This window comes from Eurosta solidaginis, chromosome 2, assembly GCF_040869045.1.
Source record: "Eurosta solidaginis isolate ZX-2024a chromosome 2, ASM4086904v1, whole genome shotgun sequence".
Taxonomy (NCBI): Eukaryota; Metazoa; Arthropoda; class Insecta; order Diptera; family Tephritidae; genus Eurosta; species Eurosta solidaginis.
Genome location: NC_090320.1, coordinates 17,543,029 through 17,566,095, shown reverse-complemented (window position 1 = coordinate 17,566,095; position 23,067 = coordinate 17,543,029). Strand labels below are relative to the sequence as shown.

At 39.6% G+C, this 23,067-nt stretch overlaps 3 protein-coding genes across 3 annotated transcripts; 1 reads left to right on the top strand and 2 right to left on the bottom strand.

Moving 5' to 3' along the window:
* Nucleotides 1–1,800: 1,800 nt before the first annotated feature.
* Nucleotides 1,801–3,842, top strand: LOC137242001 (tubulin gamma-1 chain-like). The gene is made up of 6 exons (XM_067769371.1): nt 1,801–1,933; nt 2,024–2,136; nt 2,197–2,286; nt 2,375–2,965; nt 3,030–3,164; nt 3,221–3,842. The coding sequence occupies exons 1-6, from the start codon at nt 1,885–1,887 to the stop codon at nt 3,611–3,613; spliced, it is 1,371 nt and encodes a 456-aa protein (XP_067625472.1). The 5' UTR covers nt 1,801–1,884; the 3' UTR covers nt 3,614–3,842.
* Nucleotides 3,843–4,675: 833 nt separating this feature from the next.
* Arpc4 (Actin-related protein 2/3 complex, subunit 4) lies at nt 4,676–5,514 on the bottom strand. The gene has a single exon (XM_067769370.1). It carries the CDS (start codon nt 5,375–5,377, stop codon nt 4,871–4,873), a length of 507 nt encoding a protein of 168 aa, XP_067625471.1. The 5' UTR covers nt 5,378–5,514; the 3' UTR covers nt 4,676–4,870.
* Nucleotides 5,515–10,745: 5,231 nt separating this feature from the next.
* WDR79 (WD repeat domain 79) lies at nt 10,746–15,576 on the bottom strand. The gene is made up of 6 exons (XM_067769369.1): nt 15,432–15,576; nt 14,924–15,373; nt 14,693–14,867; nt 14,447–14,635; nt 12,332–12,761; nt 10,746–12,272 (listed from the first exon to the last, which is right to left on the bottom strand). Exons 1-6 carry the CDS (start codon nt 15,475–15,477, stop codon nt 12,045–12,047), a joined length of 1,518 nt encoding a protein of 505 aa, XP_067625470.1. The 5' UTR covers nt 15,478–15,576; the 3' UTR covers nt 10,746–12,044.
* Nucleotides 15,577–23,067: the final 7,491 nt, after the last annotated feature.

Here is a 23,067-nt window from a genome sequence, read left to right as displayed (position 1 = left end):
TTTTTGAAGTTTATGAAAGTGCGTTTTTGGGTGACGATGAAGTCGGCGGTACGCTCGAGCGAATTAAGAATAGGCAGGTGGTCGGATGCCAATGTTACCATCGGCTGCCAGTTGACGCAGTTTACGAGTTCTGCGCTCACTATTGAGATATCTGGCGAACTGTGACAGCTTCCTACCATACGTGTGGGGGCGTCTCCGTTTATTGTGCAGAACGTCGTTTCTTCTATTTGATCCGCCAACTTCTCACCCCTACTGTCCGCCCGCAAGTTTGAGTGCCATAGATCGTGATGGGCATTGAAATCGCCTAAGATAATGCGATTGTTGCCAGCGAGTAAGGCTCTGATATTAGGGTGGTACCCACTGGGGCAACAGGTGGCATGTTGATGTTGATGATTTCTAGGTTTGCATCGCCTGACCGGACAGATAGGCCTTGAAGTTCTAAGACATTGTCCCTGCGGTCGATGCCAGGATCAAATATATAATATTGCACAGAGTGGTGTATGATAAACGCGAGGCCGCCTCCATTTCCGCTCTCGCGGTCTTTCCTGTGGACATTATACCCAGAGCAGGTCTGCAATGCAGATATTGCTGTGAGTTTAGTCTCTTGAATCGCAGCAATGCGGATGTTGTGCCGCTTCATGAAATCGACTATCTTCGTAATCTTCCCAGTTAGTCCATTACAGTTTAACTGCAGAATTCTGAAGTGCATAAGGGGAGACGCCGCCACTCTGGGGGTAAGTGACGGGTGACTACGCCTGTGTTGCGGAAGGCCAGGACGCAATTGCTGTTGTGGCCCTGGGACTGGGCGTCCTTGGGCAAACATTGGGGTACCCGGATGATTTGGGTTTGCGACCTGGCAGCATGGCGCGATGAAACCTGTCGGGGGGTTGCCGTCGCGGAGACCAGAACATCTAGGAAAGTGGCACTACCCAAGGCAGGAGCTGCATTGGGGCATTGGCCGGATGTCGCAAACATATATATTCTGTGCTGACAAACGGTGCAAACGGAGGTAGGGACTAAGAGTCTGTTTCCCTGACCTACACGATTGCTGCCGGAAAAGAGGGGGGGGGGGGGGGGGGGGGGGGGGAGAAGCCGGGGGCAGGGGCTGATGCTCAGCATTGCTACCGACTCTACTACGAAGGTAGTAGTTATGAGTGGTAGCAGCTGTTTGAGTTGTTGGCGCCGTGGGGCGCGAGCAGCAGCGGGTACTTGTTGTGGCTTGCTGAGCAGCGGGGCTGCTGGAAGGTAGTGGGAGGGGGGGGGGGGGGGGGCGCTTAGGCGTAAACTACGGGACGCCCTTGGGCGTGAACAGCAAGGAGCCATAAAAGATTTATAAAAGTTACGTGGACGTCGGGATCAAGCCCAGAACAACCTGTCCGATGCAACCATCCCTTACACGAGACACACTGAACAGAGTATGACCGTCCTAAAAAGATTCTTTTCCGGCAGATGCAGCAAAACCATTTCTCAGGACCGGGGTCAGGAGACGGACCCGGATTGGATTCGATGCCTTCCCGGAGTAAGAGAATATGGAGCAGTCCTGCTGCAAGGAGCTGCTGGGAGGATGACAATTTGTGAGAGGGACGCAACAGATTAAATGGGGTCACACTAAAATGACAGTCCTTGGTCGGGAAAAATCCCGAGTCGCTCCGGTACATAGAACCGACTGCGTTTAGAAGCATTATTTTTCTCTATGGTGATTTTTAATTGTCCATCACTGTGCCATTTATTAAATACTACTAATTGTTGTTGTTGTTTTTGCACTGTAACGGATTTGCATATAATTGGATTTGCATATATGTAAACTAAAAATAAATAAATCATAATTTGTACTGCATAAAGTTCGGAGTGGTCCAAAGCTGGGGTTAGAAAATTTTCGTAAAAATGCCGAGTGAAATTATAACATTACAGTTGGGGCAATGTGGAAATCAAAGTAAAATAAAACAAATAAATTGATAATAAACTTTACTAAATGTGATATACCAATAAATAAACTTTTATTAAAATTTTGTTTGTTTCGCAGTCGGTTTTGAGTTCTGGAAGCGCCTTTGCCTGGAGCATGGTATCTCACCGAGCGGAGTGCTAGAGGACTACGCCACTGATGGCTTAGATCGAAAGGATGTCTTCTTTTATCAGGTTTGGTGAAGTAGATTTTGAAAAGAGTTTTGAATTGCAAACTTAAGTTCCTTACAACAGGCTGACGACAATCATTATATACCCAGAGCGGTATTGCTCGATCTGGAACCGAGGGTTATAAATACAATAATGACGTCAACGCATGCGAAGGTAAGGAGTAGAGTTTTTAGGTGTCCAACTAGCTAATACCTCTACTTCAACATAACCTATTTTATTTTCTCATTTCATCTCATTTAAGCTTTACAATCCTGAAAACATCTACCTATCCAAGCATGGTGGCGGCGCTGGTAACAATTGGGCTTCGGGCTTTAGTCAAGGCGAAAAATTGCATGAGGAAGTATTCGATATAATCGACCGTGAGGCAGATGGTAGTGATTCTTTGGAGGGTTTTGTACTCTGCCACTCAATTGCCGGCGGCACTGGTTCGGGTATGGGTTCATATATTATGGAACGTTTAGCAGATCGTTTTCCCAAAAAGTTACTACAAACATATAGTGTCTTTCCTAATCAAGATGAGATTAGCGATGTTGTTGTGCAACCATATAATTCGCTACTCACGCTGAAGCGTCTCACCAACAGCGCAGATTGTGTGGTCGTTTTGGACAATACCGCCTTGAATCGTATTGCAGCCGAACGTTTACATATTGATAATCCGACTTTTACGCAAATCAATAATCTCGTTTCGACTATAATGTCGGTCAGTACAACAACACTGCGCTATCCATCTTATATGAATAATAATTTGATTGGTTTGACGGCGCCTTTAATACCAACACCACAATTGCACTTCCTTATGACAGGCTATACGCCGCTTACGACAGAGAATGATGCAAGTCGTATCATTTTGTTCTTTTTCACTTCTAAAAATACCGTTTTAATTTATTTTCATTAAGCCAACCTCAAATATACGCAAAACTACGGTACTCGATGTAATGCGCCGTTTGCTGCAGCCCAAAAATATGATGGTCTCCTCGGGTCCTGACAAGACTAATCATCATTGCTACATTTCTATTTTAAATATTATACAAGTAAATAGAGAGAGCTGTAACCTTTTGTCCCTATAACCAACTGCTTCTTTTTACAGGGCGAAGTCGATCCCACACAAGTCCACAAATCGCTGCAGCGTATACGTGAGCGCAAGTTGGCTCAATTCATACCCTGGGGTCCCGCTAGTATACAAGTGGCTCTGTCACGCAGTTCGCCATATGTTCAAAGCAGTCATAAAGTTTCCGGGCTGATGATGGCTAATCATACTGGTATTACATCTCTTTTTAATCGCGCCTTGGCTCAGTATGATAAACTGCGTAAGCGCGGCGCTTTTCTCGATCAATTTCGTCGTGAGGATATGTTTAAGGATGATCTCTCAGAGCTGGATAATTCGAGGCAGGTTTTGGATTGTCTTTCGCAGGAATATGAAGCAGCTACACGTTCAAACTATTTGCAATGGAGTCCAAAGGATGCAGAGCAGAGCTATTAGGTGTAAGTGATTTCAGTGAAGTTATATGAGTAATTTAAAAAAAATGTAGAACTTATTTGAATGTAATGAAGACTGAATCTCCAACATACTTACATAGGTATATATCCTTTTCAAGACTTGCACCATTGGGCAATACTAAGGTCTTGTTCAGTAACCAACCAACCTTAACAAAAGGAATTTTAAATGTCAATAAAAATTATCCCCCAGCTTCGTTGGTAACCGTTTTGACTATCTTGGCATTGAAGCCGCAAAGAAGGATTTTTAAGTCACGGCGTGATTATCGTATATATGTAATTTTTGATTTATCAAGTTGTTGTTGTAGCAGTGCTTCGCCCCATCCAACCTCAACGGAAGTCCAAGGAAATTCGCTCTTTCAACACTGGTTGACCATAATGAGAGGGTGTTAGAGGCGTTGGTTCCACAATACAATTGAAGAGTTGGCTGGTGTCATGTGGGGACACATTGCAACCAGTACATACATTTTGTATGTCGGGGTTGATTCTGTTACCGTATCCACATCGATATTGAGCTAGAGTGACGCGCATTTCCCTAAGGCGAGTGCGTTCTTCCTTATTTTTCTTTAAGTACTGGATTCGCCGGGCAATTCCTGGCATAGAGGTCCGATGCCTCTTTGTGGCTAACACTGAGGGCCTGCTTGTGCTTTGTTGCTTCATACGGTTTTGTTCTCAGGTGCCGTATTTCCTCATACTGCTGACGGAGATGACCCCTAAAGCGGGTTATGAATCAGGTGCCAGCCGATTGCAGTCCGAACGATTGTTGTGACCCCTCGCAGCTGTCAGATATGACTAGCTTCTTAAAACAAGCATGCTTAACCGAGCCCGAGGTTATCCCTTATCTTAAAATAAGTCCCAAAAGGTTATTTTTTTAATTGGTACTGTATTACAGTTATCATTTCCGTTTATATTAAACCAAGTACTGCAACTTCGACAGCTATTCCTGAAATTCTCAAAGTCTACTTTTCATCAACGAGATGTTACTTTGCAGACAGGCTGCAGGGACGAGCTGATAAGATCCCATCGACTAATAAATTCATTTTTCATATCTTAATAACGAATACTTTATTGGCTGGCCATATTATTAGCTTGCACCTTATATGTAAATCCATCCATTTATGTGGTACACATACAGTTTACTGGAATACAAAGTGATTTTCTACATATGTACATACATAGGTTCTTCTTAAAATAATGTTTCCTTACAAATAAAAATGCAAATTAGCTAACATTTCTACGTTTTCTAAAACCGCTTCAGAAACTCCTCAGCACAAGTACGTGCACGCGCATTCACAGCTAATTTCATTTCACTTATTTCCTTATCAATTTCTTCCATAAAACTAATGACAAAATCTACCAATTTATGTTTATACATTTGTTCCGTATGAAAGTTGGTTATCAAGAAACTTATATCATAGCCATCAATGGGTTTTCGGCGTAATATGATGAAGGATTCAGCGCGTCGCATCATGAAACGTGTAAATTTGTGACATAGAATCTTTTCGATTTCATCCGCTTGCTTCACGGCAATGCTAACACGTACTGAATTGATCGAGGGCTCGATGAGCACACGCTCACGTTCATTGCGTGATATTACGACGGGTGTTAGTACTAACTCCTTACTGGAGCACACCTCCACTTCGGGCTTGTTGTGTCGCTCTACCACTTGGGAGGGGAAATCTTGCAAACACATAGCAGCGGTTAGCGAATGACGTACGGCAGTTAAGTAGGGTTTTAGTGTGGCAGCCATTTAGTCGATTTTGTTTTTATTGTGGTTCTAGTAATTAGAAAAACTTTGATTTTAAGTTATTTTGCTTTAATTAACTAATTTGTTGCTGATTCACAATTTGGCTGGAAAAAACAACAACAACGAAAAACACCCATAGACGAAATGTCAATTTGACAAATAGATGCGTTCCACAATATTTGTCGGGTTGCATTTGACAGCTGTGTTTCATAGGTACAATGGTTACTTTAAAAAAAGTGTCCGCTTGAACGAGTTACTGGTAATTCAAATAAATTCCTTTCATTGGCGGTTTCTGTAACGTAAAACAGCTACAAGCAAGTAATCAAACCGTTGAAAATATCCTGCCTCCTGCCTGTTTCAGCCTTTGGTAAAAGTCTAGAACAGCGGTCGATCACCGACGCATCCCAATATATTGAAAGAGGCGTCAAAAAACGAAAAAAGAAGAAACTGGGTTTCGGATTCATAGTATATTTTGGCAGAACACCTTTCTGCGCTGGCGGTGTTTGGGAGCGATTATAAAAAGACACCCTGGCCGTTCCACCAGCGGTTTTGTGACAAATTTAAATCCGTGAAAAATTTCTTTGTACACATTTTATTCATGTACACATCAAGATTACAACAACCACATGAGAAGTATCAAATTCTACTGCAAAAATACCACCTTAAAAGACTTGACTTTTTTTCGCCGTCGGCTTGTTGCTTCCGAGCTCAATATTTTTGGACGCGTATAGGCAGTCCAGCAAATTAATCGCCACGAATAGCAAACTGGTGGCTTTTTTATACTCAGCGTGTTTTGCACACAGAGTATATTAACTTTGGTTGGATAACGGTTGGTTGTACAGGTATAAAGGAATCGAGATAGATATAGACTTCCATCAAACTCATCAGTATCGAAAAAAAATTTGATTGAGCCATGTCGTCCGCCCGTTAACACGATAACTTGAGTAAATATTGAGATATCTTCACCAAATTTGGTACACGACCTTATCTGGACGCAGAATAGACTGGTATTGAAAATGAGCGAAATCGGATGATAACCACGCCCACTTTTTATATATATAACATTTTGGAAAACAGAAAAAGTCTGATTATTTAGTAAATAATACACACAGAATGGTGAAATTTGACATTTGGACTGATATTGAGACTCATGATAAAAATTTGAAAAACAAATTATAAATGGGCGTGGCACCGCCCATTGTAAAAGTTTACAAATATTATTAATCATAAATTAAAAATCTTCAAACCTATCGTAACAAAATTCGGTAAAGAGGTGGCCTTTACTATAAGGAATACTTTGAAGAAAAATTAACGAAATCGATTAAGGACCACGACCACTTTTATATAAAATATTTGTAAAAGGGTAGTGGACGAATAAAATAAGCTATATTTTTTTTTGGCCAAAAAAGAGCTTTATATCAATGGTATTATATTTCCCAAGTGGATTTATAACAATAAATAGAAAAAACTTCAAATTTAAAAAAATGGGCGTGGCACCGCAATTTTCTATGTTTTGAGAGCCATAACTCGAAGAAAAATAAACCGATCGTAATAAAAATGGGTACACAAATTTTCCCTATAGCAGGAAATATTTCTAGGGAAAATGGACGAGATTGGTTAAAGACCACGCTCACTTTTATATAAAAAATTTTTAAAAGGGTCGTAGACGAAATAATAAGCTATATCTTAGCGAAAAAGAGCTTTTTTTAGAATTTTACTTCTAAATTGAATTATAACATTAAATTGGAAAACACTAAAATTTTTGAAAATGGGTGTGGCAATGCCCCTTTTATGACTAAGTGATTTTCTATGTTTCGGGAGCCATAACTCGAAGAAAAATTAACGGATCGTAATAAAATTGGATACACAAATTTTCCCTATAGCAGGAAATATTTATAGAAGAAATGGACGAGATCAGTTGAAGACCACGGTAACTTAGATATAAGACAAGTTTAAAAGCGTCGTAGACTAGAATAATAAGCTATAGCTTAGAAAAAAATAGTTTTTAATCAATGATATTTCATTTATAAAGTTTTATTGTAAGAGGAAATGGGGAGAAAATTTTTTTTATACGGGCGGTGCGCCGTGTTATGTAGAAAAGTAATTTATCTGAAATGAAATGTACAATTGAAGCTCACGCTGAGTATATAATGTTCGGTTACACCCGAACTTAGACACCTTTACTTGTTTTCTCTATCCTCTTTGAAGCAAGTTTTGAAGCGATTTTTATTGGTGACTGTGACTGACCAGTCAGCGAAATGAAAAAGCTATCATCACTGATTGCTTGTCATCGCCAGTTGCTTTGTTAATTTGTGTAATTCAGTGCGCACAGTGAAAATAGTGTTTTGTGATAATATAGTAATGCTTATTATATAATAAAAGTTATATGTTGCGGGTGTCCGGCATTTTCGGCAAAAGCGTTCGTACCGGTGAAGGCGCCTTAAACGGTTTCTTTTACGTATGCAAATTGCGGTTTCGGTTTCGTTCTTTTATGTGTTAAAATAACGGTTTCGGTTGCGGTTATGTAATATGAAATGAGAGTTCACGGTGGTTACAGTTGAATTTTAGTGCTTAGTTACAAGTAAGCGTAATTGATAATAGGGTATTCTGAAAATAATTATAACAACTGGTTCTTCTGCCTGTAAGAAACCCATCGTCAAAAATAGTTAATATTTGTTGTCCAATTTTAAAATAGATCTGAATCTCTTCGGGCTATTAACCAGGTATGTCGTCAGATAAAGCTTATGTCACAAGAAACCATTACTCTTCGTTATAAAAGATCAAAGGTGATCGCTGGGTTAACTACTTGAACACAATGTTGTTGTTGTAGCACAACAACTATTAACCAGATATGTCGTCAGATAAAGCTTATGTCACAAGAAACCATTACTCTTCGTTATAAAAGATCAAAGGTGATCGCTGGGTTAACTACTTGAACACAATGTTGTTGTTGTAGCACAATTATACCCTCGAGGTTGAATTTAGATTAGTAGTATGGTTTAAAAGTAGGCATATCAGCCACCGGGTTGAAAGTTGTTGGTGCATTCGCGATGAATACACTTCCCGAACAAGGACTATGGGTTAAAATAAGAGCCACCGATTTGCCAACTCGCTGGAAGGCAATCAAAACTCATGCCGAATGCTTTTTATTAGGGAGTTATAGTTAATTGCATCCAATTCATTCATGAGGCATATTGGCCTTGCGCTATTGTAATTCTTGAAATGAGAATTAAGAGCATAATTAAAAACAAAGACACAAATACGCCACGAAAATGTGTATAAGGCTGTTTATGAATGCATCGTACATAAAAAAGAACTAGCACTACCTCATTAAAAACATGGATTAATTGGCCACTCGTAGCACACTCATGTCTTATATTAATATATTCTCTTTGCCCTAAAGAATTTGGTGAGAGTCTTCGATGGTATTAGGCCTTTGCGGAATATATATCCTGTGCGCTCGAACCGTGTAGGCCATCCTGCCCTCCCACACTCTGTTCTATAAGGAACTTGGAGTTGTTTGTGTTGTTGTAGCAGTGCTTCGTCCTATCCAATAGGTGTGACCGAACACAAATTGTCATCAATATCCTCTAACGGGAGTCCAAGGAAACTTGCTGTTTCAACAGGGGTGGACCATAATTAGAGGGGTGTTAAAGGCATTGGTTCCACATTATAATTGAAGAGATGGTTGGTGTCATGTGGGGAGACATTGCAAGCAGGGCATACATTTTGTATGTCGGGGTTGACTCTGGATAGGTAAGAGTTTAACCTGTTACAGTATCCAGATCGAAGTTGAGCTAGAGTGACTCGCGTTTCCCTAGCGAGTGTGCGTTGCTCTTCTGCAAGTTTAGGATATTGTTCTTTGAGTACAGGATTCACCGGGTAATTCCTGACATAGCGGTCCAACGCCTGTTTGTGGTGTTCACTGAGGATCTGCTAGTGTTTTTTGGTTTCATACGGCTGTGTTCTCAGGTGCCGTATTTCCTCATAATTCTTACGGAGATTACTACTTAAGCCCCTGGGCGGTGTTGGCTCATCAATCAGATATCTGTTGGAATGCCTAGGTTTCTGGGTATTCAACAGGAACTGTTTGGTTACTATTTCATTTCTCTCCCTAATGGGAGTATTCTCGCCTTATTATGTAGATGGTGTTATGGGGACATAAGAAGACAACTGTGGCGGTTCTGAGGGCAGTATTTTGGCAGGCATGTTGTTGTTGTTGTCATTGTTGCAGCGATAATGTTGCTCCCCGAAGGCTTTGAGGAGTGTTAATGATGTGATGGTCCTTTGCCGGATACAGATCCGGTACGCTCCGGTACCACAGCACCATTAAGGTGCTAGCCCACCCATCTCGGGAACGATTTATGTGGCCAAAATAAACTTTCAGGCTATTCCCTCCCTCCCCAGCCCAAGTTCCTCATGGGTCGCCAGAGCCTCGTCTGTTAGTAAAACAGGATTCGCCGCGGATAGGTGAGGTTGACAATTGGGTTTGGAGAAGTTATATATTGGGCTGGCAACCTGAAGGGTTGCGCTATACAGCCCCTTGAATCTGGTATTTTAGTCGCCTCTTACGACAGGCATACCTACCGCGGGTATATTCTGACCCCCTAACCCGCTGGAGGATTGGCAGGGCTGTAGCGTCTTCCAATGAGTAGTCTTCCTGATCGAACGTCACACCCAAGATTTTGGGTGTAAGACTGTCAGTAGCGTAGTGCCATTGACGTGGATGTACTAAATGGCCGACACTTGGGACGTCCATGTTGTAAATAAGGTCGCCGATGATTTAGTCGGTGATAGTGTCAGGTTTCGCGAGGTAAAAACTGGAGAGATCAGGGAGGTAGACGATTATTTTGTTGCAAAGCTCATCGATCTGGGGGCTTGGGCCTGCGGCCATTATTGTGCAGTCATCGGCGTAGGAAACGACAGTAACTCCTTCTGGTGGCGAAGGTAGCTTTGATATGTAGACGTTAAACAAAAGTGGGGATAGGACACTACCCTGTGGCACCCCTTGCTTAATTCTTCTTGGTTTTGATTTTGCGTTTCTAAAATATACCGATGCTTTCCGGCCACCCAGATAATTTGCGGTTTTAAGACTTTGGGGAAGGGTAGACCCTTCAAGGTCTTGCAGTAACGTGCCATGGTTGACCGTATCAAAAGCGTTTGATAGGAATTTGGAGTCGCCAGATGTTGCAAATAGACACGGTCCGGAATGATTAGATATGACCATCGGTAGCTATACATCTATATATTGTGTGACGTTCATCAATCATTACATAATCAATCCCACAGTCTATACACGTCATTTCCTTTTGAAGCACCCTAACATAAAGTTCGCAACGATCTCTTTAGCCATTTTAAGAAAACGAAAAAGTTACACTTTCATATAGCATTTTAATTGAATTTTCTAAAAATAATTTCAAACTACATATTACTTTTAGTATATACCTTTTTTTTTATAAAAAATTAAATATATACGGGGTATTCCATCCCATTTCGACCAATTTTGAACCCGAGGCCTTTAGAATTGGCTGAAAGTTTTTCTTCTTTTTCTAGCTTACGAAAGACGTTTTTCAGAATTTTTTTAAATTTTTTCATCCAACTCAAAAAAAGTTATGAATTTTTAAAAAACACCGTTTTTGTTTTCAAAATGCTATAACTTTTTCAAAAATTGACCGTTTGGGATCTTTTTTTTTTTAATTTGTTTTTAAATGTACTTTTCGGAAAAAATACAAACAAATTTTTAAAGTTTTTTTTTTTTTAATTACTCAGTTTTTCGAGATAGTGTTTTTTTTCTCATAAAAAACTTCAATCAATTCTGCAATCATCCCCACTAATCCCGGAGTGGGCCGATTTTTTTTTAATTTTTTTTTTTTATTTAATTGAAAAAAACATTTTCAAAAATAAAATTTTTTTTTTATCAATTTTATTTATATAACAAAAAAATGTAAGAAAATGATTTTTAAGTAAATAAATTCATAATTTGTTACATTATTTTTAGAAAACTTACATGTTTACTGTGTAAGTCATTAATCCTGGTTATTTTAATCGTAGATTACCATAATATATAAAGAAAAGATTACTTAAAAATCATTTTCTTACATTTTTTTGTTATATAAATAAAATTGATTTTTGAAAATTTTTTTTTCAATTAAATAAAAAAAAATATAAAAAAGCGGCCCACTCCGGGATTAGTGGGGATGATTGCAGAATTGATTGAAGTTTTTTATGAGAAAAAAAAGGCGAAATTCGAAAAATCTCGAAAACTGAAAAATTAAAAAAAAAAACATTAAACATTTTTTTTGTATTTTTTCCGAAAAGTACATTTAAAAACAAATTAAAAAAAAAAAAAAGATACCAAACGGTAAATTTTTGAAAAAGTTATAGCATTTTGAAAACAAAAACGTTGTTTTTTTAAAAATTCATAACTTTTTTTGAGTTGGATGAAAAAATTTTGAAAAACGTCTTTCGTAAGCTAGAAAAAGAAGAAAAACTTTCAGCCAATTCTAAAGATTTCTTATCATAATCACATATGAAATCAAATAAAAATTTTACAAAGAGACCTATGATCGTTCAGCATCATTTTTGACATCAGTTAGCTTGTGCCAAATATCTTAATTCTACTTAATACCAATTCCGATTAGAGAAGGCTGCTTTGTTACACAAAAACGCTTCATTCACTTATATTTATCTCCACTTCATCCACTGGAGATTTTCCGATCCACCACAACATCAAAGAATTTTCATAATTTACTACTATATCTTCGGCTTCCTTTTGTGTTTTTGGCGAATCTTCTTGGTCTGAGGTACTCACACAGTGGTGTTTACCCGAGGATGTAGCAAGTATGGGAAACTTGGGATGAAAGCTAGCGCCATTACAGCAATCATCATGAAGTGGTAACTGAAATTGATAGTGAAATTAATAAACTATAGTGTTTATCTAGAAATTTCTACACTTACCACTTCTTCTGCTTCATTTTGTATACCCCATATATGTAAATTTCCATCGGTACTACCGCTAACCAGCCAACGCTGTTCATGTGGACTTAAATCGAAGTATATACGTTGATTAGTTGTTACCTTGCGTGTGTAGGTTCTTGTTGGTTGTGTATAATTACGCATATCCCATTCTAATATTTTATTATCCATGCGTGCACCACTAAATAGAGTCCAATCAGTGCTAATCGACAAAGCAGCATAGCGGAGCCACGTTATACCGCCAGTATGTCCGCCCAGCGTGAAAAGTGGACCCAATTTCGGTACACGTAAATCATAGTGATTAATATAGCCATTCCAAGAGCCAGTTGTTACAGTGTTATCATTGTCTGTGGTTAGTGCAAAGCATGACACGGCTTGCTTGACGGGGATAGAGAAAGTATCGCGTCCAGGGCTGGAAATTTGTAAGTATAAGAAAACTTAATAAAGAATAGTTAAGCATAAATAAATAGTTGGGTAATTTACAAGAGTGTCGTATTCATGTAAAATTTTAAGATTTGAGTTGTTTTCATGGTATCTCATATAAAATTTGTTTAAAGCATAGAACATATGGCGAATAGTTGACCTTGTGAATTGCCCAAGTGTAAAAAAATAGTACTGATATTCAATAGAGTTGTTGTTGTTGACGTAAAGTCAAAAATATAGTAGAGTACTGCCGGTTTGACAAGCTTGTTCTTCTATTTTTAATGATAAAGTTACTCCCCGAATGTTTTGGAGAGAGTTATCGATGTTGATGGTCCTTTACCGGATATAGATCTGCTACGTTCCGACCATCTCGGGAACGATTTAATATGAACCCATTGAACCTTTTAGAATTTGGAAATCCTGCGCCGCTACTGTCTGTGGTAAACTCTTGTTGTAGTAACGGAAAAAAAACCTTGGTTTCAAAACGCTGCAAAGATAGTCAGTCGAGTGATTTCGAATTGCCCATTGCCAAAATAGTCGCAATTCAGAAAAGGGAATTCAAGGGGTTGTTGAGCGCAATATTTATATTTATATAATAATTTTATAGCTTCACAGCTTCTTTAACCCAATTGTCAACATCACCTAGCTTCATAACGCCAGGCACAAGTAGAATGCATTCGGACGACGGTCCAGGAATTGCCCGGTGAATCCAGTACTCAAAGAACAGTACCCAAAACTTGAGGAAGAGGAACGCATACTTCCCAGGGAAACGCAAGTCAATCTAGCTCAACTTCGATCTGGATACTGTAACAGGTTAAACTCTTACCTATCCAGAATCAACCACGGCATACAAAATGTATGCCCCGCTTGCAATGTGCTCCACATGACACCAACCATCTCTTTAATTGTAATGTGGAACCGACGCCTCTAACACCCTGCTCATTATGGCCCCCCCCCCCCCCCCCCCCCCCCTGTTGAAACTGCAAGATTCCTTGAAATCCCGTTAGAGGACATTGATGACAATTTGTGATTGGTCGCACCTATTGGATTTGGCGAAGCACTGCTACAACAACAACAACGGTGCAAAACCTCTCAGCAGCCATCTCTAAATACTGTCACTTGAAATCTTCGAGCGCCAGATTACCATCTCAGTGACTGGGTGCCTACTTACGAATTTATATATACGTTTGTAGTAGAACATAATTACAAGATTGCGCCTAGTGGCCCATTTTACACTGACACAAGTTCTTTTTTGATACGGTAATTGAGTGAGGTATTAATTATTCAGATTTAAGGTTTGAAATAGCCTTCGTAAGACGCGCTAGCGGAAAGTTGATGTTGTTGTGTTAACAGTAGAAAGTTGTTATATTAACGATAAAAGACAATCCCGAAGGCTTTGCGCAGTGTTATTGCTATTGATGGTACTTTGCCAGATATAGTTCCGGTACGTTCCGGTAACAAATACCATTAAGGTACCAGCTCGACCATCTCGGGAACAATTTATATGACCACATTAAACCTTCTAGACCATAATTTTCCAGCTATATATATACAAAGTTCAAAACTATCCCAATATTTTTGTAAAAACTATTGACTAATAGCAACAAGTTGAACTACGATCGGATGGGACTATCTAAATACAAAGGTTTTTCAAAACAATAATGGTGGACTTACATATTTGTATCAAATAGCTTTATAGACTTTTTATATCCACCAATCACTTTTTCTCCATCATTTGAGAATATCATAGATATCGCTGATTCGACTTCATCCACATTATCATATCCACGATATGTACAACGTAGTTCACCTGTAAATGCATCCCACATGTGTATGGGCTCATGTTGTCTAGATGCCAGCCAGCTAATATAATGAAAATAAAGTAAATTCAAACAATATTGTAGTGATCTTAAAACTCACCAGCAAGTTGCAGGTGTATTACTATTCATAAATGGATACCAAACGCATTCATAAACAGTACCACCTTCCCGTACATGCACAGCAGTATTTAATGCACTCACATTACGTGTTGTTGATACTGTTTCATCTTTATTTAATTTATAGAGATCCTGAGGCAGTTCCATAACATGCATGCCTGTAGTATATAAATATCAATAAAGTAACAAAGTCTAGAACACAAAATCACTTTACCATCTAAATGCACTGGCACTAAAATACAAGTACCATCTGGTGACCATAAACATCCTTTAGTATAACGTTGATTATCCAATGTAGACTTCCATAAGCGGCGCCCTAATTCTACTAGTGCATATTGAAAATAATCACTTTCGTCTATTACATAGGATTCATATGCGACAGTTGCCCCAATTTCAATACCACTATTTTCCTGTACCTCATTTTCTACAGCGCTACTCTCATCCGGCAAGCACCCTTCCGCCTCCAAATCAACTAATGCATTTGTGTCAGTTTCATCTAACGACATTTCTATTAATTGTTCAGTTAGATCCTGACTACTTTCAGCTATGGTTGTAGCATGTGCTGTTGTGTCTTCTATGTCTACAGTCATGCTCATATCTAGATCTTTGAAGTTGCTTTTGCCATTTAAACTTACAGAATATGTAGTGTTGCGTGCAGGTGACGCTGTGAAGATTTTGAAAATAGAGTTTTTATGATTTCAACACATTTCAAAGGCACTTACCTTTAGACGCAGCAACACCTCCATCGCTCTGAGCTCGTGTACTCATTACTAATAATTGTTATATTGGCTTATTATAAGAAATTTTGTATTTAGAAGGAATTTATTAACAAACGCTAATCATGGCATAAAACGCCGGTCCAACCAAAACTTGGTAAACAGCTGTTTGTATTGAGCGCTTTCAGCATACATAACTGTTGATCAATTGTTGAGCGATAGTTTACGGAACGCACTGTTGTGTTCTTATTATACTCAACGGTTTCGATTTTACCAAGGAGCATAGATAATTATTTATATCTGTTATAATTAAATAAAAAAAAAAATAAATGTAAGGCGCGATAACCTCCGAAGAGATCTAAGGCCGAGCTTCTCTTCCAATTTGCGTCGTGCTCCTCTTGCTTTTCCCTACAAATTGGCCGGACGGGACCTACATGTTTTATGCCGACTCCGAACGGCATCTGCAAGGCAGATGAGTTTTCACTGAGAGCTTTTCATGGCAGAAATACACCCGGAGCGCTTGCCAAACACTGCCGAGGGGCGACCCCGCTTAGAAAAATTTTCTTCTAATTGAAAAACCTTATTTCTAAAATTTTGATGTTGCTTTGCCCGGGGTGTGAACCCAGGGCATACGGTGTGGCAGGCGGAGCACGCTACCATCACACCACGGTGGCCGCCGTTATAATTATATACCCTTTATTATCTTTTCAGTAACATATTGAATGTTCGCAATAAAAAAAAATTATTAAAAAACAGTGATAGGTTGTGGTCGTCCAACAAGCCGCGCCAGTCGCTTCTTCGTTGGACCATCTGCTGCCAATTAGCCCCACCAAGGGAATTTAAATTGTTTACCATCTCGTCCTTCCAATGCAGTGGGGCCGACCTCTTCGTGTAGTTCTCTTTCACCATCAAACCCATATTTTCCGCTTCGTCACCATACGCCAGTAATTGCACGCTTTTATAGTACATTTTGCCAGAATGGTTAAGTTCGCAGCTAGTCTAATTTTCGCCAGCACCAAATTGAAGAAATCGCACGAAAGGGGGTCACCCCGTCTGAAACCTTGTTGAGTTTCGAACGGCTCGGAGAGTTGGTAAGCGCAATTCATTGGATCCGCAACACAATTGTCAACCATACCTACGCGAGACGAATCCTGCTACAAATATGCATGTATAATACACATATATAGCAGGCGATGCTCTGGTGACCCCAACTAGGGGGGGCGGGGGGGGGGGCGATATGGTCTAGAAGGTTCAATGTAGTCATATTCAAACGGTCCCGAAATGGGCTAGTACATTAATGGTGTTTGTTACCGTAACGTATCCTTTCTATATCCCTTAAAGAATCATCAACATCGATAACACTCCCCAAAAACCTTCGGGGAGAGTCCTTGTCACTACAAAAACAATATGTCCTTGCCAATTTTGGTGTGGCTCAACGTCATTTTACGGCCGCCGTAGTGTGGTGGTAGCGTGCTCCGCGTGCCACACAGAGAGTTCTGGGCTCAACTCCCGTGCAAAGTAACATCACAAATTTAGAATAAAGTTTTTTCAATTAGAAACATAAATTTCTAATCGGGGTAGCCCCTTGGAAGCAATTTGGCAAACACTTCGAATATATTTCTGCCATGAAAAGCTTCTCCATGAAAACTCATCTGCTTTGCAGATGCCGTTCAGAGTCGGCGTGTAACATATGGGTCCCGTCCAGCCAACTTGTAGGAAAAATTTAAAAGGAGCACGAGCAAAAAAAAGAAAACAAAAATTTCTTCGGGATATCGCGCCTTGTATTTTTTATACTCAGCGTGCTTTGCACACAGAGTATATTAACTTTGTTTGGATAACGGTTGGTTGTACAGGTATAAAGGAATCGAGATGGATATAGACTTCCATATATCAAAAACCATCGGTGTCGAAAAAAAATTTGATTGAGCCATGTCCGTCCGTCCGTCTGTCCGTTAACACGATAACTTGAGTAAATATTGAGATATCTTCACCAAATTTGGTACACGAGCTTATCTGGACCCAGAATAAATTGGTATTGAAGATGAGCGAATCGGATGATAACCACGCCCACATTTTATATATATAACTTTTGTAAAATACAAAAAACCTGATTATTTAGTAAATAATACACCTAGTAAATAATACACCTAGTAAATAATACACCTAATACACCTAGCCGTATTTGAATAGCTACGCAGGCAATCCATCAGCATCCACGGAATTCTTGTTTAATCTGGTTATCGCTATTTTTACTTTATTCCCGCATCATCGATTGTGGGCTCTCCCCTGGGCGTTTCACCGCTTCCTACACTTAGGAACACAAAGAAGTGTTAACTTCAAAATCCAATCAACTTCTGGACTTAACGAAAAAATAATTTCCAAAGGGTGGGGTGTCATAAAGCCATAGGACATAAAGTCATATGGCGTTATGTCCCATCCCATTGAGACATAAGGGCATATGCTATAAAGTCTCAATATAATGGGACTTAACGCCACACGTTTTTTTCCCGAAATGTGACATGAAGCCATATTTTTTTAATGGCTCTATGTCACGCTATTTCACGTAGAAAGCATTGTGGTTTCATATCGCCTTGTTTCATGTCAAAAATGCATTTGTCTGTCAAAATGTTGTTGACAATCAATCAAATTCCGACATTGCAGGTGGTCAATGTATTTACAGATTTAACTGATATGGAAAATTGGAAAGATATTTTTGAATATAATATAATATCCGGATTTAGAAAGAATAGCAAGTTGGTATACGTAGAAAAGGAACAGCAAATTTATAAATATAAATATAATAATGCTTATTATTATTATTGTTATGAAAAGAACTGTAATATGGCAGTTGAGATTGAGTTCAGCAGTGCGTTAGGTTAGGTTAAGTTGAACTGGCCGGTCCATGAGGACCTCAAATACGACTGAATAAGTCCGTAGTAGTTGTTGTTGTTTTTGTTGTTGTAGCGATAAGGTTGCTCCCCGAAGGCTTTGGGGAGTGTTATCGATGTAATGGTCCTTTGTCGGATATAGATCCGGTACGCTCCGGTACCACAGCACCATTAAGGTGCTAGCCCGACCATTTCGGGAACGATTTATGTGGCCACATTAAACCTTCAGGCCATTCCCTCAATCCCCACCCCCAAGTTCCATGAGGAGCTTGGGGTCGCCAGAGCCTCGTCTGTTAGTGAAGCAGGATTCGCCGCGGATAGGCGAGGTTGACAATTTGGAGAAGCTATATATTGCGCTCGCAACCTGAAGGGTTGCGCTACACAGCCCCTTGAATCTGGTATTTTAGTCGCCTCTTACGACAGGCATACCTACCGAGGGAATATTCTGACCCCCTAACCCGCTGGCGTAAAAAGTCCGTAGTGTTACCAGAAGTTTGTTTTAACGACCAAACTGAAAACCCCTATCAAAACCCAGGACCTATGTTATAAAATAACTCCGTCCTCTTGACAAATACCAGAACCTTTAAGCCACTTGCTGCTTCTGGATCTGACAGCTGTAACTATCACTCCTAATATCTGGAATTATAGCCTGGAAATCGCAAGGCAAGAGCACAGAACGTGCTCGATCGTTTCCTCCTCCAGCCCGCAATTCCTACATCTGCTATCACTGACCAAGCCTAATTTAAAGGCATGTGACGCCAGAAGGCAGTGTCCAGTCAGAATACCCGTCATGAGTCTACAGTCCTCTCTTTTTAATGATAGAAGCAACTTTGTTGGTCTAAGGTTGTAAGACCTGCACATAATCTTCGACACTTTACAGCCCCGCGCTTGAACCCACACCTTTCCTGCTTGGTCGATCATGTGCACCTCTCGCCTTCGCCCAGTTTCACCCAGTCTAAGTGGGACGTCCACGGAGCTTCAAGGGATTTGGGACCTTGTACCTCTTTGTAAACAAGACCATATCCGTCTTATCGGCGTTGACTTTCAATCCGACGTTTGATGCCCAGGTATGAATATCCCGAAGCGCCCGACCAATCAAAAAGCTAATCGTTGGAAGAAACTTTCCACTTTTGACAATTGCAACGTCATCCGCGTAAGCCGTATGTTTTACGGGTCCCTTATCGACTCGCCTGAGCAGTTGGTTGATGACCAGCGTCCACAGTTGAGGTGATAGCACCCCTCCCTGCAGCGTTCCCCTGTTCATTGATTTCGTGGCCTCGTACAATCCCCATTGTGATGTATTCTTCCTGCAATTTAACATGCAACCGATCCATCTGCTTAAGGCTGGATGTACTTTAATGTAATTAAGACCATCAATAATCGCCCATTTAGAGACATTATTGAAAGCCCCGGCAATGTCTAAGAATATTCCTTATATTCTTATATTTGGTAGGAAAGCTACACGAGCAGTTCTCCAAGAGTGCGGTACATGATTCAGTCTTATGCACCCATCGAATATTATTTAAGCCGTTCCAGGACCGCCCTACTTGAAACTTGTAGCATGGCCGGGAATATACCATCTGTGCCCGGCGACTTAAACTTAGAAAACGTCTTCACTGCCCACTCCATCTTGGTATCGGTCACCAAGCCCGGCACTACTCGCTCCGTGATCGAAGTGTGAGTGCTGTCTGCTGGCTCTTCTAAACCATCTCCCGATAGGAAATGTGTATCGAGAAGCACCTCAAGGGATTCCTCACTATTACCTGACCATTCCCCGTTCTCTTTCTTTATTAGTCCCTGGACTATATTTCCCCTTGCTAGGTCTATTCTAAACCGTGATGTTTCGCTGGAGCACTCTATGTCCGTACAGAAACTTCCATGAGATTCTCTTCGCCTTGGAAATTTCACGCTTGCAGATCCTCAGTAGATCCCTGTACTCGTCCCGAGACGCTTCGCTTTCCGCGGTCTTTGCTAGCTTAACCATTTCTTTTACCTGTCTTCTTAGAAGACTCAGCTCATTGCTCCACCATGGCGGCTTTGCTTTTCCTCTGAATCTTCTTAGAGGGCAAGCTGTGTTATACGCAGTCATAAGCGTCCTTGTTAGGAATTCATTAGACTCCTCCGGTTCTTCCACATTGGTAACCTCTTTGGGTTGTCCCAGTCTCGTTTCTACCTGTTTCTGGAATTTAGTCCAGTTTGTTGACCTAGGGTTTCTAAAGTTTCGCCCTTCTCTACCCTCTTTAGGGGGATGCTGAAGCTGATATACGCATGGTCGGAGAAGGATGGTCTATCAAGAACCATCCAATCATACTTTGATATATCACGTGCGTACAGCAGTGCGTTATATTGTCGTAAAATTGGTAAACAGGACAAGGTATATATTCATGGACCGCAAAATAATATTTTTGAAAAATTAAAACTAATAAATTCAATTAAATACGATGTTAAAACTGCAAGTTTGAAGATATCAAGTGTACGCGAATTGTTTGACGATAACTTTAATAAAATAATTAAAAAAAATTGTTTAAGTTAAACGGTTTGATTGAAAAGAATACTTACATGAAGTAATAATAATACTAAAAGCTAGAAAATAATTAGGTAGGTCCTAGGTACTAGTCATCACACTCCTCATCAATCTAGAGCGTTCATCAGACAATTAAATAAGAGCGTTGGCGCGTGAAAATGTGTAAAAATGTGAGGCGTAGCTTAGCCTGATTATGGTTCAGTTGTTCTTATATATGACTATCAATAGAAATTTGAGGCGTCCAACGCTTTTATTTAATTGTCTGATGAACGCCGTAGATTGATGAGAAGTGTGATGACTAGTACCTAGGACCTACCTAATTATTTTCTAGCTTTTAGTATTATTATTACTTCATGTAAGTATTGTTTTCAATAAAACCGTTTAATTTAAAAAAAAATTTTTAATTATTTTATTTTCAAGTTTTTAGTCTTTATTTAATTGCCTATTATTTCTCATTCTATTTAGTTCATTTAGTGACTCATTATTACAAGTACTCTTTCGTGACAATTTGTTACAATCTAAGTCCTCAATACATAATCCTTCCAAAGACTTTACTCGACTCTGCGCCACGTATGCTTGTCCCTCCTCCAACTCCAAAATATTTTGATGTCACTTCTACCGGACTGTATGTAATATTTGTTCCAAATATGAGCCAAATCGGACATCATAGGTCGCTTTCTATTCATATATGTATTATGTGTTCCAAATATGGACCAAATCGGACCACAAATACAATTTTTTTGAATATCTCGATCTTTGCGCCACATAGCGGCGATTTTTTTCATAGGTCGCTTTCTATTCTTGTATGTATTATGTGTTCCAAATATGAGCCAAATCGGACCACAAATGCGAATTTTGTGAATATCTCGACCCTTGCGCCACCTAGCGGCGATTTTTTTCATAGGTCGCTTTCTATTCTTGTACGTATTATGTGTCCCAAATATGAGCCAAATCGGACCACAAATACGATTTTTGTGAATATCTCCATCCTTGCGTCACCTAGCGGCGATTTTTTTCTTATTATTGCATTGTCATCGGGTTCCAAGTTTCAAGCTTGTAGCTTATCTGGAAGTTACTTAAATTTCAATCACAAAATTCGTTCACAACGGCCGTGCATGCGGCCGTGCGGCCTGCCTGTCAAGTCAAGCTAAATAAAACCGTTTAAAAAAGCATAAAGCAGGGGGATGTTAATTGTATATGGTAAAATGCGTAGGAATTTGCTGCGAATCAAACAAGAAAAATTACCTAAATCACCTACGAGTTTTGAAGAAATAAAGCATTTTCAACACAAAATATCAAAAAATAAAATTGATATGAGACTTATATTGAAATTATGGCTTTATGTCCGTTTGGATTGAGACATAAAGCCATTATGGCTTAATGTCCTATGGCTTTATAACACCCCACCTCTCATAACTGATTTTAAAATAAATGTGAGTAGGAATGAAACGGCTTTTGCACTTCAAATTTGTAATTTTTGTCCACCTAGATTGTTCATCCGTGCTACTGTGCATCGCAAGGGTACAAGCAATACACGAATTTTTTGCGGAGAGACGATGTCGTCTTTATGTTAGCAGGTATATCAACAAACTGCTAGCCACACCTTTTATATATATTGTCCGGATATTCAGATGCATGATCTTAAATCAAAACCCCTTCAACTTGGTTGCATACACTGCTTTCTTTACTCAAGTGCACCCGAAAGAAATATTGTGGAAATAATTAGGAGACACGCGTATTAGCGTAAAAGTTTACTTTAAAGTATTCCGCGATTTACAACCAGATTGACTGAATTTTTGTATGTGTGCGTGTCGGGTATTTGACGCTTGCCCCGCGACTATCAAATAAAAAGCCATCAATCAACATTTGCATTGAGAAACCGTAGCGTTCGGACGTGAATATGCCGTCATCGGATGATGACTTTTTTTTACTTGCAACTATAGCAGTTTTATTAAATAATAAAAAAATTAATAAAAATTTTATTTAATAATAATAAAAGCCTTACATTCCATAAAGCTGCTAAACATTGATAATTTTCAATAAATTTTAATATGAATTGCTGTTCTTCCGCGCACTTGTTCATTTTGAATGTCGACACAAACTAAATACAACACTGCGTTTTGTCCAGGCATGCTTAACCAACGAAACGATATCATTTCGTTACGATAATCAACGTTAATAAACGAAACGAAGTAATTTCGTTTCGTTTATTAACGTTAAGATCGTCAAA